The following is an 18,492-nucleotide window of genomic DNA, read 5'->3' on the forward strand; positions in this document are numbered from 1 at the left end:
GAAAGAAAAAGTCAGGGAGAAGAGAAAGAGAAAAAAAGACAGCAAAAGGTAGAAAATATTTACCGTGGAAGAGAACAGAAAGAGGCGCAAATAGTAGAAGATTTAGAAAGTAGGAACAACGGAGCGATGGAGCAGAAATAGAACAATGCGCCAATGGTAGGGAGAGACTAAAATCAACTGAAGGAGAGAAGAAAAACAAGAAACACAGACAGAGTCAAAGGAAAATGGAGAGGGGCCAAAGAAAGTTACAGAGCACTCCAACAGGGTGAAAGAAAGTTCTGGGAGAGGAGACATCACTGGCACAGAGACGTCCTTTGAGAGCAGAGGCCGAGACGGAGTCAGGCAAGGAGGGGAGTGAAGAGGGGACGCCTCAGACCATGGACGCCAAGAAGCAGTTCTACTTTGCCCTGTGGGGCGCACTGATTCAAGGTTTGTGGTGTGTCCGCTGTGTGTGAGTGTGTGTGTGCACGCACTCTTTTGTAGCACATACCTGGGGTCATGGGTACTTGCAAACATTTTCCGGGGAGCCAAAGTATATGGTCTGCACTAGACTGAGGGCTGCATTGATGCCAGCAGGGTGGAGCCTGAGGAAGGGTGGTGGGACTGGGGTGTTATAAGATGCACATAGGGGGAGCGAAACATGTAGACGGGGTGGACAGTGCGTTGTGGAGTTAATTTGAGAGTTTCATTCCATACTGGTTTGCACAGAAAGCCTGTAATGTCTACAAGGAATGTATGACGTTGCAACGCTAACATTTACAACGCATGCCTTTACAACACAGTTTTTATATTGCAACAGCCTTTACAACGCTTACATTTACATCACATACACTATGTGATTTTTTTTAAACTACACTTACAACGCATTCCATTACATCGCATTATACCTTTACAATGCATACCCTTACAACGCATACCATTACATTGCATTTAAGGTAAGTGTTGGATAGTGAAGGGGTCAAAATTACTATTCTAACTCCAGGGGGTGCAACAGTAGGGTACGTGTTGGATAGTGTAGGGGTAAAAATTACTATTCTAACTCCAGGGGGGTGAAAAAGTAGGGTAAGTGCTGGATAGTGTAGGGGTAAAAATTACTATTCTAACTCCAGGGGGTGCAACAGTAGGGTAAGTGTTGGATAGTGTAGGGGTAACAATTACTATTCTAACTCCAGGGGGTGCAACAGTAGGGTAAGTGTTGGATAGTGTAGGGGTAAAAATTACTATTCTAAATCCAGGGGGTGCAACAGTAGGATAAGTGTTGGATAGTGTAAGGGTACTATGCGTTGTAATGGTATGCATTGTAATGACATGCGATGTAATGCCTGCGTTGTAGTGACATGCGTTGTAATGACATGCGTTGTAATGACATGCGTTGTAATGACATGCGTTGTAGTGACATGCAATGTAATGGATGCGTTGTAGTGACATGCGTTGTAAAGGATGTTGCAATGTAATGACTGCGTTGTAAATGTAGTGCGGTGTAATGGTTGCGTTGTAAAGGTTGTTTCCCGTCTAGAAAAGTCATAGATTTGACAATATTGATTTGTGCTGTGTTTAGCTATGGCTCTATGATCCTGGCCTGGCGTTTAATCCCGGCTTTACCACTTTGGCAATATAGCTGCTTGTGAATTTGGGCCCAGTGGTATTCCTTTGGTGAGAGGGGTCCCTGAGTCTCACCTTCGGAACCACGCAGACCCCTTTTGTTGTGTAATGAGCAAGATGGAAAGTAAGGAACCAGAAGGCATTGTTTTTTTTATGAATCCCGGCCTCCCGTAGTGACAAATTGTGTGCTCTTATGTAATCATTTGATGAACACATTTCTCTGCTCCTTTTTTGAAGAGAGATAGGAAAGACTTAAATCAAACTAAACTCTGGCAGTGAGTATGTGACAGCAAAACGGGGCTTTAACCCAATAATCATTGAATTTTTCCCCCGGGGAGGTAACACCCAGGGGCATATTTACAAGGGCATTATCGCTGCTTTAGCGGCACTTAGCAGCCGTTTTGGTATCGCCTCGCTTCGCATTGCTAATGAGATGCAAAGTAGGCGTACCTTTCAGGGAACAACACGAAAATATTCGCTAACCGCACATCGCGAAATTTACAAGCCGGGCCAGTAATCGCGTAGGGAAGAAAAAAGCTGCACTAACCGCGGATATCGGGGAAACTAACGTCTACAAATATTTTGACTTAGCCATGTGCATAATGGGAGGTAGATTGTAAGGTTACATCCACCTCTCCCTATTAACAACATGTCCATCAGCGCAGTTGTAATATCGCTGGCTGTCAGGCGATATTGATGAAAATCGCCGTATATCACCAGATTTAACATCGCCTGTTTGGAAATTGTTGCAAATACGCCCCTAACACGGGGATGTGAACCGGCGATATACGGCAATATTCAAAATTGCGCTAAGCGCAATTAGAGATGTTCAACGCAAATCGTTGATAATATGCCCCCCAGTCTCCTAACCTTCTCACTAAGATATGGTGCAGTCAGAAAGTTATGAATCTAGCCCCAAGGAGTCTTGCATCGTCGGTTTATTTGTCCTATGTCACCAAATTGTTTGATGATAGTCAAATGATATCCTTCCTACTTCTTTGTCCCCTTAATTGCCAATATGTGATGCTGAGCTTTCATGTGGCTTCTGCCTGCCACCCACGCTCTAACCTCATATGCCAAGAATTAAAGACAAAGCATCAACTTTTAATGTAATATGAGAGAGTTAAAGAGATACCCTTCTACTTGCTAAACAGCACAATGTGAAACCAGAAAACCTAGGATCAATCCCGGCTTCCCACTAGACCAAACTGTGTGATCCTAGGCAATTCTTCTGCTTCACTTTGCCTCCTTTTCCTTCATTATCACATTTGAGAAGACCTTGAAATGCGTGTACAGGCTTAGGTTTCACTGTTACCAGCGCTGCCAAAAACAGGTGGTATGTATTGTATATTGTCAATTGTGTCTGTTCTCACACGTTGCATCAACTAAGCGCATCGCTGTCCGATGCGCAGTGACTGGAGCATATTTCCCAACCTCATGCACCTCACCAAATACCCCTTTAACCGTGCACTCAACAAGCATTTGCAATGCAATAGGTCTTCCATTAGGGAAGTTTGAGCTATTGGTCTTGTAAATGACACATTTTTTATTTATGTGTTGGTTTTGAAAATAGTGAAATTAATAGCTTTGTCATTTACAATTCCAATAGTTTTAACTTTCGCAAATATGACACCTATAGCATTTGTAATGCAATATGTGTTGTATTTACGTGACTTAGATGTATTGATATTACAAATAACAATTGCTTTACATTTTTTAAAATAATTAATACTCAAATAAAAGTTATTGTAATTTATAATGGCAATAGCTTAAACTTTTGTAAATAACTTTTGTGAAGATTATGTTCAGTGTATTTTATTGTGACCAAAATCCAAGAACAGAAGTGAAATATTAACATCTTTTTGTGACATTTGTAATAAAACTTGAAACATTGAGAGAACATATTTGAACCAGTTGTTGAATGGTTGCACAGATTGATGATGTGGTGGCGACGAGTGATGCTGTGGCGTTCAGTGATGCGGTGGTAGCGCATAGTGATGTTGTGGTGCCCCTGAGTGATGCTGTGGTGGTGCTGAGTGATGCTGTGGTAATGCGATAGATAGATAGAGGGAGGGCGATAGATAGATAGAGGGAGGGCGATAGATAGATAGAGTGAGGGCGATAGACAGATAGAGTGAGGGCGATAGATAGAGTGAGGGCGATAGATAGATAGAGGGAGGGCGATAGATAGATAGATAGAGTGAGGGAGATAGATAGATCGATAGATAGAGTGAGGGCGATAGATCAATAGATAGAGTGAGGGCGATAGATAGAGGGAGGGCGATAGATAGAGTGAGGGCGATAGATAGAGAGAGGGAGGGCGATAGATAGATAGAGTGAGGGCAATAGATAGATAGAGTGAGGGCGATAGATAGAGTGAGGGCGATAGATAGAGTGAGGGCGATAGATAGATAGAGGGAGGGCGATAGATAGATAGAGTGAGGGAGATAGATAGATCGATAGATAGAGTGAGGGCGATAGATCGATAGATAGAGTGAGGGCGATAGATAGAGGGAGGGCGATAGATAGATAGAGTGAGGGCGATAGATAGAGTGAGGGCGATAGATAGAGTGAGGGAAATAGATAGATAGAGGGAGGGCGATAGATAGATAGAGTGAGGGCGATAGATAGAGTGAGGGCGATAGATAGATAGCGGGAGGGCGATAGATAGATAAAGTGAGGGAGATAGATCGATAGATAGAGTGAGGGCGATAGATCGATAGATAGAGTGAGGGCGATAGATAGAGGGAGGGCGATAGATAGAGTGAGGGCAATAGACAGATAGATAGTGAGGGCGATAGATAGATAGAGGGAGGGCGATAGATAGATAGAGTGAGGGAGATAGGTAGATCGATAGATAGAGTGAGGGCAATAGATCGATAGATAGAGTGAGGGCGATAGATAGATAGATAGAGGGCGATAGATAGAGTGAGGGCGATAGATAGAGTGAGGGCGATAGATAGATAGAGGGAGGTGCAGGGCAACTACTTTGCTTATTTTCCTTTCATTCAGTAAACTGTAAATAAATGACGCCCTTTAACATCTTTCTAAATGTTAGTGCTCAGTCAAGGAAACAGCGGCCCACTGCAGCTGTTGACCATGGGGGCGAGGCATGTAAAGGGCAGGAGGGCCGCTAACGCCACCCTCCAACTGCCCCTGGCTAATTCCACAGTCAATGGTGGTTTCACTGTTACCAGGGCTGCCAAAAAAGGCGGTATGTATTGTATATTGTCTAGTGTGTCTGTTCTCACACGTTGCATCAACTAAGCGCAGGGCTGTCCGATGCGCCGTGACTGGAGGCACATCTCTCAACCTCATGCACCTCACCAAATACACCTTCAACCGTGCACTAAAAAATGGCACACAGGGGCACGAACAGGAGAAATCTGCAGCAATTTCCGGGGTATAGAGAGCTATATATATACTGCAATACATACAAATTAAAGTACGTTTTCTTTTGAAGGGAGGAGCGGGCACGCCACGAGAGGTTGGCTGATTTCCAGCTCTGAGGGCAGGGTATTGCTGCTTCCTATAGGTGTGTGTAGTTTTTGGGCAACTATGTTGTAGATTTCACAGACATTTCTTTAGGTTAATGCAGAGTCTATTTTTTTGCCGTTTTATGTAGAATAAACTTGATCTAAGGGCATCAGAGCACCAGATTACACTATAAAGTTCTGGGAGATTAAGCGTTTTTCCCAGAATCACAGGTTGTTGAGTGGACGCTGGGAGTGGAATTATGTTCCCCAGGGCCAAAGTCGGCAGCTCAGGCCTAGACCACATCTCCTCCCCAGAGTTCCTGTTAATGAGGCATAACAGAGCTGACACTTCACCAAAATGGCTTGGCTTTTTGTTTTGGAAATTGATCACTCCTGTAAACAGCAAACTGATACTTTGATGTTTCTGTCCGGGGGCGGCTCCTCCACATGGGCGGAGGAGCGTCGCCCCACTGCTTTCTCGCACTGCGAGAAGGAGAAACATAAAATGCAGTGGTTAATTTGTAAAATAAAAAGTGCTGGGGCTCACCTCAGGAGGCAGCGCTAACAGGAGAAATAGGCTGGTGCAACTGCCTCCTGACTAGAGCCCCAGCACTTATTCTGGAGAGGACTGGGCCTAATGGCTAGAGCTGCCGATTTCGGAGCTGCAAAACCGAGTTCGAGTCTTAGCGTGGCTCACATTCCTGTAATTATGAGGAAAATTGCCTGCTTTCCAAATGAGTAGGTCCTTAATTGGTGCTATAAGCACCAGTGCTGAGGATTAGGTGCCGGTGCTGAGCAAAGCCCCTGCTCAAATTAAGCACTGATAAAATGGTATTTTAAATACAATTTTATGTTTTTGCTTCTCGCTCTGCGAGAAAGCAGAAGACAGGGTTTGGTTGGGGGCAGGCGGGTGGGCGTCACTGCTCCAGGCAGGGGAGAAATGGCTTGCCCACTGATGTGGGCGCTTACTGGGCCGATCAAACTAGTCAAGCACACTCTGCATTTTCTCTATGTAGGCTGCATGCAGCCTACATGGAGAAAATGGCCCCCCCATAGACGCCTGTGGGGTCGGCGTCCTAGACAATCACAATGCCGCCGTTGCTGCGTTGTGTTTGGCTTAGGGGAGGAGAGGGAGACTGCCTGATTCCTGTAGAAGCAGAGAGAGGAGACGCGACGCGGGACCGGAGGCCAATGTAAGTTTAAATTATCATTATTTTTTTTAATTAACCCCCCTCCCCACGCGACCCTCCCCCCGTGACCCTCCCAGCGAATAATGCTGGCCACAACTGTTCTGTACCCCCTTCCCGACCCCCTTACTTTAGTCATCACCTGGGGCTGTATTATAGAAGCGCCCAGGGGGTGCAACGGGCGTTTGCGCACACTGTGCTCACCCACGGGGCACTACGGTATTACAGAGGGGCCGCAGACGCTTGTGCGTCCCCTTCTGTAATACTGAAAGCGCTGACGTATATAAAGCCCAGCGCTTTCTCAAGCTTGCTTTCTCTCATTTGCATGGGGGTGTGGCTCTCTCATTTGCATGGGGGTGCGGCTCTCATTTGCATGGGGGTGTGGCTCTCTCATTTGCATGGGGGTGTGGCCTCATGAAAATGAGTGAATTCCTTTGCATCTGAGCCCGCACCGTATTATAGATGCGGGTCGCAGAGGTAAAGAAGCTCTCAGGAGGCTCCCTTTATTGTATCCCTCTGGGGGGCCATCCCCTTGCAGACGGGTGCAGTCATTCACGGAACCTGCCTGCCAGGGGATCACTAATCCGCTATAAAAGTGCAGTCGGGCGGATGGTTTGACGGATGGATAGATGAATAGGTGTATAAACTGAAGGGTAGATGGATGGACGGATGGACAGATGACTGGATGGATGATGAGTGGCTTGATGGACGGACAGTGAGTGAGCTCAAACATGATCGGATTGGTCGTCTAGTAACATGATGTCTGTACCGTTGGATGAATGGATGGATCAATATGTGGGCGGGTTTAACTGTGTTGACGGATTTTCCAGATGGAAAGATGGATTGTGGTTGGATGAGTGGGTGGGGTTGATGCTTAGATAGGATGGATGGATAGACGGACGAGATCCATAGATTCATAGATGGCAAACATTTGAGACATGTTAGACCGGTGGATCTAGGGACGAATATTTGAAAAGCCTGTGACGTCAGACTGACGTGGAATGGAGCGGTGGGGAGTGGCGTGCATGGGGTCCTGGGCTGATGGGATGAGGGGTAACAAGAGGGGGGTTGGCTAGTAACATGGACTGGTATGCAGGGGTGCAGTGGTGGCTTCCTGGAGAGAGCGGTGAGGTGTTGGATTGGCCAAACTGACTGCATGTGATGGGTGATTGGAAGGACCGATGAACGGCAGTGGTTGTGCGCTGAATGGAGGAGCAATGTGGTGGGATGGAGGAGAGAAAAAATCAAGCAGTGGAGTTGGATGGAGAGGAGGGGGTAGCGGTGGATGGATGAGTAGTTGGATGGGTACCCGGAGAGGCGGCTTGTGGGGTCTGTAGGGAGGGGAATGAAGAACGTGGGAGGTGGGGTTGAAGTCGTGCATGGGTAGTTGATGAAGTGATGGGTGGGAGGGTGGAGGGAAGGGCACAGAAAGGGCAGAAGATGGAGTGAGGGGTGCAGGGAGTGATGTGGGTCAGACATGGAGTCAGAGTGGTCGAACTTGGACGGATCTGGGGTGGTAGTGTAGAAGAGGAAGAGGGGGCAAGAATGAAAGGAAGTAAGGAGAGGGAAAGGTAAGGGTGCATGTGGTTGGAAGGTGGGGGTAGGTAGTATAGTGGAGCCCCAGGAAGGGTTTGATGATCCGAATGTGGCGTTTAAAGGTAGGCTACTGGAAGAGGCGGGTGGGTAGGTGGGTGGTAGGGAGGGTTAAGGAGTGAGTCTGTTCATCACCTTTACAGAATAGGTGAATGAGTGTAGTAATATAGGAGTTACACATGAACCAATGAGTTAGAAGATACATGATGGGTGGATGGACAGAGAAACGAAATGCGAGAAGGTGAGTGGATAACCAAATGACGGTGGATAGGCTGACGAGAGGGATCACAGACTTTAGGGTGGATAGGGTAGGGGTGGATGAACTGGGAAAAAGATGGAGTGAGGCGGCTGGAAAGATGTTTACTGAAGAGTGTGGCTGAAAGTGGGTAGAAGCAGAGAGGGTGGATGGAGATGGGGAAGTTTCGGGTTAGATGGATGGACGGATGGGGTGATTGCTGGGCTGGCGGATTCGGATTGGATGACCTGTAGGCTTGTTCTATGGATGGATGAATGAATAGATAGAGGGGTGGGTGGATGAAGGGGTAGTGAAGGCAGAGGGCTGATCCTTGTTGCGAATTGTCCCCATGCAAACATTCTTTATAATGATACAGGGATGTCTGAGAAGGGGACTTAAAACGGGTATTTTGTTATCTTCAAGCAAGTGCCCTGATGAGCATACCATAGGCTTTCGAAGCATTGGTGCAGCTTAGAAATTTTCTGTAAAGACAGATCTGTATTCCTAACACGCGGCCGACATTATCTCTTGATTTATTCTACATTTTTATACAGCGCAGCTCACCGGAGAGGTGTCAGCACACTGTACACAGGGCCGGTCCTAGGCCTTCTGAGGCCCCGGGCGAAAGGGAAGATGTGAGGCCCCCCTTGTTGCATATTGCGTCACAAGAAGTGACATCACAGAAAGCGACATCGCAGTACTATTGATCTTATTTGGCATCACTGAAGCTAACTAATGTGGATATCAGTAACATGGACAAAAAGTAGAGGGGATTGAAAACACGTGAGCAAATATCAATTTATTATAAAAAGTAGATAAAATTAAATATTGCAATGAAACAAGGTTGAGAGAATGAACACAATGCTTGTTGCAAAATGCAGTGAGGTCACAAACTCCAAACCAGATCGCTTGTAACCACAAAAATGTTTGAACATCTGGCCCATGGCTCTTCTAGCTGACAAGTTAAAACTTTTTGATTCTGCTGGTTTTAGTTTGAAAGTGAAAATTACATAGATTGGTCCAAAGATCGCCGACCTTGCACCAGGAAGCTTAGCACCTACAACAGTGATTACTCAGGATCAGGCACGTTGCCCATTGGGCTCAAAGGGCTTCAGCATCTTTTTAATTGAGATTTTTCAAACAAAGAGTACAGGCACAGTATAGAAGAAAGAGGAGCAATCGCATAGTGGGGTATGAGGACTGTGAGACGGAACAGCATGCTTTGCTATCAAGTTGTAGAGTCAAGGTACCATCATGACGTAACATAACATAGTAACATTTAATCTTAGTATCCTAGGTCATAGGTGCTTGAGATGAGTAAGGAGCTATAAGAGGACTGGCGAGTGTTGAAGCGCAGAGAATTCTAGAGGAGGCCACCTCACCTACCGGTAGTGAACAGCAATGTAGAGCAGACTTTTTGTGCAGTGGCGAGCGTTACTATTACGTAATCTTTAAGGGTGTGTAATATACCGACCTTGGAAGGTTAAAAGTGTTAGCTTGCCTAGGCACGATTTACGTGTAGGAACCGCAGGTCAGGAGTGAGCATCTGATTTACTGACACATCTTGCCAGTAACGCATAAAGAGCATCTTCTGGTCCATGCCGTACTTCAGGACTAGAGGATAAAATGCATTTTGAAGCAATATGGTTGAGAAGTTGATAGCATGGCCATCGAAATGATCACTGCAAGAAGTCACTCAGCACCACCACAGCACCACTCAGCACCACCACAGCATCACTCAGCGCCACCTCAGCATCACTCAGCACCACCACAGCACCACTCAGCACCACCACAGCACCACTCAGCACCACCACAGCATCACTCAGCACCACCACGGCACCACTCAGCACCACCACGGCACCACTCAGCACCACCACGGCACCACTCAGCACCACCACAGCACCACTCAGCACCACCACAGCACCACTCAGCACCACCACAGCATCACTCAGCACCACCACAGCATCACTCAGCACTACCACAGCACCACTCAGCACCACCACACCACCACAGCATCACTCAGCATCACCACAGCATCACTCAGCACCACTCAGCACCACCACAGCATCACTCAGCACCACCACAGCCTCACTCAGCACCACCACAGCATCACTCAGCACCACCACAGCATCACTCAGCACCACCACAGCACCACTCAGCACCACCACACCACCACTCAGCACCACCACAGCATCCCTCAGCACCACCACAGCATCACTCAGCACCACCACAGCATCACCACTCAGCACCACCACAGCACCACCACAGCACCACCACAGCATCACTCAGTGCCACCCCAGCATCCCTCAGCACCACCACAGCATCACTCAGCGCCACCCCAGCATCACTCAGCGCCATCACATTATCACTCAGCACCACCACAGCACCACTCAGCACCACCACAGCACCACTCAGCACCACCACAGCATCACTCACGGCCTCCACAGCATCACTCACGGCCACCACAGCATCACTCAGGGGCACCACAACATCACTATGCGCTACCATAGCATCACTGAAAGCCACAGCATCACTCGTCGCCGCCACAGCATCACTCGTCGCCACCACATCACTCCGCGCCATCACAGCATCAATATGTGCAACCATTCAACAACAACTGGTTCAAATACATTCTCTCAATGTTTCAAGCTTTATTACAAATGTCACAAAACGATGTTAATATTTCACTTCTGTTCTTGGATTTTCTTCACAATAAAATACACTGAACATAATCTTCACAAAAGTTATTTACAAAAGTTTAAGCTGTTGCCATTATAAATTACAATCACTTTTATTTAAGTATTAATTAATTAAATAATTAAAAGCCATTGTTATTTGTAATATCAATACATCTAAGTCACGTAAATACAAAACATGTTGCTTTACAAATGCTAAAGGTGTCACATTTGCGAAAGTTATAACTATTGGCATTGTAAATGACAAAGCTATTAATTTAGCTATTTTCAAAACCAAGACATAAATAATAAAATTGTCATTTACAAGACCAATAGCTCAAACTTTCCTAATGCGAGACCTATTGCATTGCAAATGCTTGTTTAAAAGGTCCACTATACTTAAACGGCAAGGTGCTGTTCTACTAGTAATTTATGAACGTGGTTTCCACTGCAACTGATTTTGCTTCACTTACTTTTTCACGTCTCTGCTTCCTGCCCAATAGCCACCGATGGCTACAATGCCCACATTACAAAGATGATAATTTTGTAGTCCAGGACAGGCTCATTGGAGGCATACATTGCCACCTTCACTAACTTGCCAAATGTATCACCAATATATAAATGAGTCCTGCTTAAAACCTACACTCTTTCTGCGCTTTCTGAAACAGACACCGAAGGCTACAAGGCCCAGGGAAGGGGGCCCCCACACCATGACCTTCCAGCTCGACACAGTGCTATGAGGCCCTGGGAGGGGGCCCCCCTCCCCTGGGCCTTCAAACCGTAACAAGGCACTTCCCAAGACACTGCAGAGAGCTCATCAGAGAGCAAAAAAAAAAAAAAAAAAACGTCAGCTGAAGGGGTGTGCTTCAATTGTAGCTGTACCTAGCTTAGATGGCAACAGTAAATATATTTTCGATGTGTATGTAATATTGCCCCCCCTGTCAGATCAGTACAAGTCAAATATTGCTTATGCATACATTTTAAGATACAAGACACTGCCCTACCAAGATTCGAAGTATAACAAAAGCCAGTTGATCTGGCTGCTCCCTCCTCCCCTCACCCACCTTCTCTTACCTGTGTCCGGCTGGTGCTCGAAAGAAACAAAGGGGCCTCTGTTGCTTGGATACAAAATGCCCAAACAGAGCCGAGAATGGCCGGTACTTAACCAAGGCGCCCGAGGCGCTGCCGGGGGCCCTGAAGTGAGCTGTGAAAGTGTGACCTTTCACAGGGGCGCGAGGCCCCCTGTGTTTTGCTGAGCGCGAGGCCCTGGGCGGCTGCCCACACTGCCCATGCCTAGCGCCGGCCCTGACTGTACATTAGAACATCATGGGGTTGCTTGGCAACCTCCTAGAAAGAACCACACTAAAACTATTGTAAGAAGAGGAACATGAAACATCCCTAAGAACAACAGCAGTCTCTGCAGGAATCAGGGCAAAATAGAATTTGGAGAATAATTCTAGAAACGGGTTAAAAGAAAATAAAAACTGGAGGGAATGAAGTGAGAAGGTTGTTTGTCAACAAGAGACAAAGAAGAGCTCTTGCTGTGAGGATTCATGTGTAGAGAGAGAGGGTGGAAAGGTGAGGAAAGGGGAAGGTGAGGATTGTAGGATCTCAGAGGCTGAACTCCATTCCTGAAGCATGACCCTTGCACCCCTCCCTCAACCAGTGGAGGAGAGGTGGCAGTGTGTGAGTGAATGTACCACACTTTGGAGGTGAGGTTCTGCAGGTTGGGTTAGGAGGGCTCTTCCAAGGCAGTGTCTGTATCTTCTCGTTCAATATGCATGCTCAGTAAAGTCTCACTATGGACGATTACGACTTTGGCGGTGTGGCGGTGAGTCCTCCCCGCCGCTGCACAGCCAAAGCCATGGTCGATCCGCCTGCCAGATTAGGAGTTTCCTCCTGTCTGGCGGGCTTTTTTTTTTACGTTCCCATGGCGGTGCCCTGAAAATGGGCACCGCAATGGGAACGTCAAAAACAGTTCCTGCACTGCATGGACTATTAAGTCCATGCCGTGCAGGGACTGGGGTGCATGCATACAGGGGGCACATGTTGTGCCCCCTCTGCATGCATCCTCATGCAAAGGAGGGACAGGGAGCCCTGCAGGGTCCCCTTTGTTTCCTCTCCGCCACGGTGCTCAAGGAGTAGAAACCTCCATGGCACCGCCAGCGGAGAGGATCGCTGCAGTCCTGCCAAACATATTGTGGGCGGGAAGGATCGCACCGACCAGATGGACTTCATTTTGAACTGAAAAGGAACTGAAAGATCACACATACAATTGAAAGGACAGACGGATGCTGCCAAGAGGGGTATCCGGTTAGAAACGAACTGCGAATAATAATGTTTTAAGCCCTGATGATGTCCCTAATGGACGAAACGCGTCGGCTGACATTAATTATTATGGTGTGATCTGGAGTTATGAAGAGAACATTGTTTTTGGCTGACATTGATTATTATGGTGTGATCTGGAGTTATGAAGAGAACATTGTGAAATAAAATGCATTAATTGGATACATATAAAATGCCTGTGGGCTTTTTGTGAATTGGGTTACATAAAGAGTAATTAACCTGGGAATTTTGATGAATTAAAGCGCTCCTTTCGGATCAAGGTTATATCAAACATATTGTGGCCTCATGACCGCCGCACCCCCGCCAGTGAAAAGGTGGTTCCTGATGACTGCGGTGAGGCACCCCCACAAGTTTGGCGGTCCATGGACTGCCAGACTCGTAATAGAGCCCTATGTATTTGCTGGTTATGTATAGGCTAAAGATATGACATATGGCTTATGTGCTTGCTAGTTAAATATAGACTTACTGAGGCAGGCTTAAGAGAAGTATGAAATTGCTCTGCACCAGTACGGCAAGGAGTCCCGCCAAATGCTCACGGTAACCATTGACTATGTAAGTGGTTCTCAGTCGTGCTCTTCACTCACGTGCTTCTCTTTGGTCTTTCTTGTATAGTTCCGGTTGTGGACTCTATGTTGACCTGCACAGGGTCACAGGCCGGACCCTCCTATGAGTCCTTGCAGGACGTCTTCAACAGGCGATCCCTCCGGCCAACGCTCAACTATCACCGGCCCACCAGCGCCAACATCTCCTTCACCATATACGCCATCCTCGGAGTGGTACGGGCATCGATTGTCAGATTGATGGGCAGCTTTTCCAGGGGGGGGTAGTATCCATTTCCCTCTCTAGTCTAGGGTGAGGGCATGGTGAGGGTTGCACTCTGTCCGGGGTGATATTTCTTTAATAGACAAAAATGTGCTGATAGGAAAATGTGCTGCACTGCTGTATGCTCCGAGTGGGATATTACACATTTTTAATAATGGAGTCAGACAAAGATGCTTGGATCACCTTTCAGAATTAATTGACTTTGTCCTTTATAGTGTGTAAGTTGGGGCATTGATAACCTGGTTTCTTGTTTAAGGAACATTCTCTTCTACAATACTTCATTTGCACAATGATTCTCTTTCTGTCCCTTTCTCTCTGGCTCTTTCTATTGCTTCTCGCTCTCTACTTTGTCCCTATTTCTCCCTCCATTTCTCTCTCTAAGGATTCTAACAACTAAGAATTTATTTGGAGCATCCAAATGAGACTGGCTAGGCTGGAAGAGGTAACTCTTAGCTAGTTCAAGTCAGCCAAAGGGACTCTTCATGTTGGGTATTTGTTGACATATTGGGTGATCCTCTCCATCTGCAGGTTGGGATTTGAGGTGTGCGGGGTACTGTTTTTGAGGATGTGCAGAGTCTAATACTTCCAATATTTATAGAGTGTGGGATGGGGAAGTTCACAAAGGTAAGGGGAGGACGCAGTCTAAGTTTGTTTGAAAGTGGGGTGTGTGGCATTTATGCACGGTTCACAGATGAGTAGAAGTGTTGACTTAGAAAAGAGTTGACTTGTAAAAGAAGAGTTAAGAAGAACTCCACAAAATGAGTAAGAAGAGGTCTTAGTTCTCAAGTCTATTAAAATCATTTTCGATCCTTGAGAAGCCAACCTCTTTGGTCGTGAGAACTCATTAAACATTTGAGGCCCCATTAAAAATTCTAGGCGCCATGTTTTTTTTGGTAATGTGGTGAATCTTGCCAGGCAAGAGAGCTTCTATGGATATTTTATGGCAACCATTTGGAAATCTCCAGTGAGAGTGGAAATCAGCCTATATAAGTTTATGTTATTTCTCTTTCTTATGCAGAATGAAAAGACTCAGATACTCACCACGTTCCTGTGGTTGCGACTGGTACGTCATATGTCTTTCTTCTCTATACCGGTATGTCATACATTTTTCTTCCCTATACCAACTTGTCATATATCTTTCTTTTCTAACCTGGTTTATCAAGCTGTTCTTCTCCAAACCGGTATATATCCCATGTCTTTCTTCTCTATATCAGCATGTTATTTGTCTTTCTATATCGAGGAGTTTGGATAAGCTCAGGGTTCTTATATCGTCTTATTCCTTTCTTTGATTTCTGTTGGAGAATTGGGTGTCGCGTCTCTCTCCTGACTTTTCTGACTTTTACCTTCATCAGTGGGGGTTCTCCCATATCCCTGTGCTCTGCATTCCTTGAATGTTGGGGCACTGTTAGAGCATACTTTCTTCAGGGAGTATGCAGTTCCTGTTGAAAGCAACAACTATAAATCTATACTACAGGTCGGACATGTCCTAAGGTGTCAGCAGGGAATGCGACTCCTTAGAAGCAAGTGCCCTCACACACCCAGATGGGTGTCATGCTTCATCAAGCTTTTGCTCCACGTCGGGGCAGCACTGCAATGCTCGACGGGCCCCCTCAAGGAGGCACTTTACCAGAGATCTTTTATTATGCCGTCTGTGAAGCTGGGGTGTGTGGCTAGTGGTATAGATTGGTGTAATTAGTGCCTACATTTTAGTGCAATCTAAAAATAGGACAAAAGGTCCTCTCAAAAGAGACTTTTAAATGACAGAGTCCACTTGCCTATATTAAAAATAATGACACTGTCCACTAGAAATAATCATCTAAGACAGCTACTGGGTCAACATGTTTCAAGCGTGAGTCAGTCACAAAAATGATCTAGCGGCTATCCTTCGGGACCTATGTAACCTCGTCTACACAGTGATTGGGGAATTGGTATGTGAAGTCTAGGGAACTTCCTAATCACACGTTACCTCTCTGGGTTTTGTATAGGTTTTTCTAAAATAGTACATAGAAACAACCCTATTCAGGTATCAGTAGTGAGTTCACGAAAGAAATCGTGGCGGCACACCAATATGCACGAGTGTCCAGTGTCAATTCTCACAGGACAACGTATGCTCGCTCTGCTTTTTCGGAAGTGAGAATATACTTACAGCATACAATAGGCTTCCATACTAAGGATGGTACATTTGTCGACTTTAGATCCAGTTGACAGGGCAAAATGCCTTCTATCTTCACCCTTAGTAGTTGGATATAGACACTCATTTCCATGGCATATGGTCTGGATGGAGCTGCTCTTCCTGCTCCTTTTTAGGACATTGCACAAGGTACCCCTCCTTCTTGGGGTGTTGCTCTTAGAATTTTCATAATTATTTTCTGTTGAGCCCTAGTCTTCAGGTGTTGGTTAGGGTAATTTGACGCAGCTGTTCTGAGTTCAGTGAACGAGTAAGTACTCTATATGTCAACTGATCTACGATTCAACGTTTCTTCTGCGTTTCATCTCAACTGGATTTCTGTGGTATTTCAATGACCTTTAATAGTGCTTCTTTTATTCTCGTTAGTTAGGATGGGGACGAGAAAGAGGGATGAAGTGGTAATGCTCAGATTTCTTACCGTCATCTTCATTGCACTCATCCCTACTCTTCCTCGTCGCAGTCCTATTTGCCACCTTCCCTCTCTGGGAGCTTTTATCATTAATATATCCTTGCTTGTCATTTATACAATGGTTTTTCCATGAGACAGACCCTCTTGCACCTCCCGGGAGGTAAAAAAAATAGTTTTTAAAATAAGGGAATTAGGGCTTACCTGTCTCTGGAGATGATTCACCATGTATTTCCTAATTTCTTCACGGTCTAAAGTCAGCTACTCACTCCACCCAACTCAGCCACAAACCTCACTCCTCAGATCAACCTTTACTTTAGCCCTAACCCTTGAACATACTATCACAATCCTAATCATAAACCTTCCCCTGCCACCATCTCTAGCCCATGCATTTCACAACCTTTTTGTATAGTCAAATTGCTGTAGTCTAATTTTTGACTTTTCTAATGTTTTTCCTTACTTTTTTGGTATTATATAACTTTTTATTTCAAACCATTCTGCTACATTATGTTAGTTGACTTTGTCTCCTTGTCCCAGTGTATGTCTTCCTTGTCTAGTGTAATATCCAACAGTGCTTTCAATTGGCAATTGATAGCATCCCTTGGGGCACACTTGTGTTGGGGTGATAATCCTCCATCAAATCATAAAATAATTTTTGTTCAATCTTAATCAGTTCAAAAATGAAGTTTTATTTCACAATGTTCATTGATGTTTGTTTCTCCACATCATCAATAAAGTTTTACTTATTCAACTCTTTCAACAATGGCGTTTTCAAACTCCAATGCTTTTCGGGTAATGACCCTTCGTCTGGGAGTATCTACAAAAAACGACATATGTGGAATACTAGTCATGTCTATTTATATAGTGGCATAAGTAGTTAGTTTCGTGCTCGAGGTGATTTGTGAGTCAATCATGTATCGTTCACAGTGCTCAAAGTATCACAAAGTGAGATTTCAAACGATTTTAGTGAACTACTAACAAATGTTTTATCCTATGTCCTAAAAAAAGTGCTTAGTGAGTTAGTTTATATCAGTGATATATCCTTTAGTGTTAATCCAATCGTCGTGAGTAGTTAGTTCAAGACCCAGGGATAGTGACTACGAGGTGTAAAAGCATGCTAGAACATGTTTTACGAATTTTACAAAAACGCCGTGAAACGGCTTTCCCTATTGTCTTAACCGCGGTTGTATTTATTTACCACTGACGATATGAAATAGACATGACTAGTATTCCACATATGTCATTTTTTGTAGATACTCCCAGACGAAGGGTCATTACCCAAAATGCATTGGAGTTTGAAAACGCCATTGTTGAAAGAGTTGAATAAGTAAAACTTTATTGATGATGTGGAGAAACAAACATCAATGAACATTGTGAAATAAAACTTCATTTTTGAACTGATTAAGATTGAACAAAAATTATTTTATGATTTGATGGAGGATTATCACCCCAACGCAAGTGTGCCCCAAGGGATGCTATCAATTGCCAATTGAAAGCACTGTTGGATATTTCATGAGTTATTCGTCTGAAGGGTGAAGACGATACCTAGGGAGCACCTAAATTAATTTAACACAGTTTTCGAACTAGAAAAAGATTGCAGATCTACTAGCTGTGCAATTGCCAACCTCTCTTTTAAGTATTCCTTGTCTAGTGCCCATCCGTGTTTAGTTATGTTATAGGCCAAGTATCAATACATCCCTGGTCCAGTGTTACCATGCCTATGTCTCCTGGGTCTTGTGTCACTTTATGTGCTTGTCCCCGTTCCAGCTCCTGTGTCTTTCTGTTTCTGTTTCAGCATGTACTGCATTAACTGTCAATGCCCTCAAGACCAGTTCCTCTCTGTCACCTGGTCCATTGCTCTTTCATCCTTGGACTTTGTTATTATCCATTGCCACTTACACCACTGCATTTGCATTTCACCTTGTTGCCACTTTTTACCTCTTCTTAGAAATGTTCTCTGTC

The 18,492-nt window shown here is 45.2% G+C and overlaps 1 protein-coding gene across 1 annotated transcript in view; it reads left to right on the top strand.

Annotated features, from left to right (window-relative positions):
- Nucleotides 1-377: 377 nt before the first annotated feature.
- The window catches only part of LOC144790715 (5-hydroxytryptamine receptor 3A-like), a 62,518-nt gene continuing 44,403 nt past the window's right edge, over nucleotides 378-18,492 (top strand). Inside the window, exons 1-3 of the mRNA XM_078665433.1 lie at nucleotides 378-429; nucleotides 13,727-13,890; nucleotides 14,955-15,029. Of these exons, the coding sequence (XP_078521559.1) occupies nucleotides 378-429; nucleotides 13,727-13,890; nucleotides 14,955-15,029 (291 nt within the window). The remainder of the gene's footprint in view (nucleotides 430-13,726; nucleotides 13,891-14,954; nucleotides 15,030-18,492) is intronic.

This window comes from Lissotriton helveticus, chromosome 11 (genome assembly GCF_964261635.1).
Source record: "Lissotriton helveticus chromosome 11, aLisHel1.1, whole genome shotgun sequence".
Classification (NCBI taxonomy): domain Eukaryota; kingdom Metazoa; phylum Chordata; class Amphibia; order Caudata; family Salamandridae; genus Lissotriton; species Lissotriton helveticus.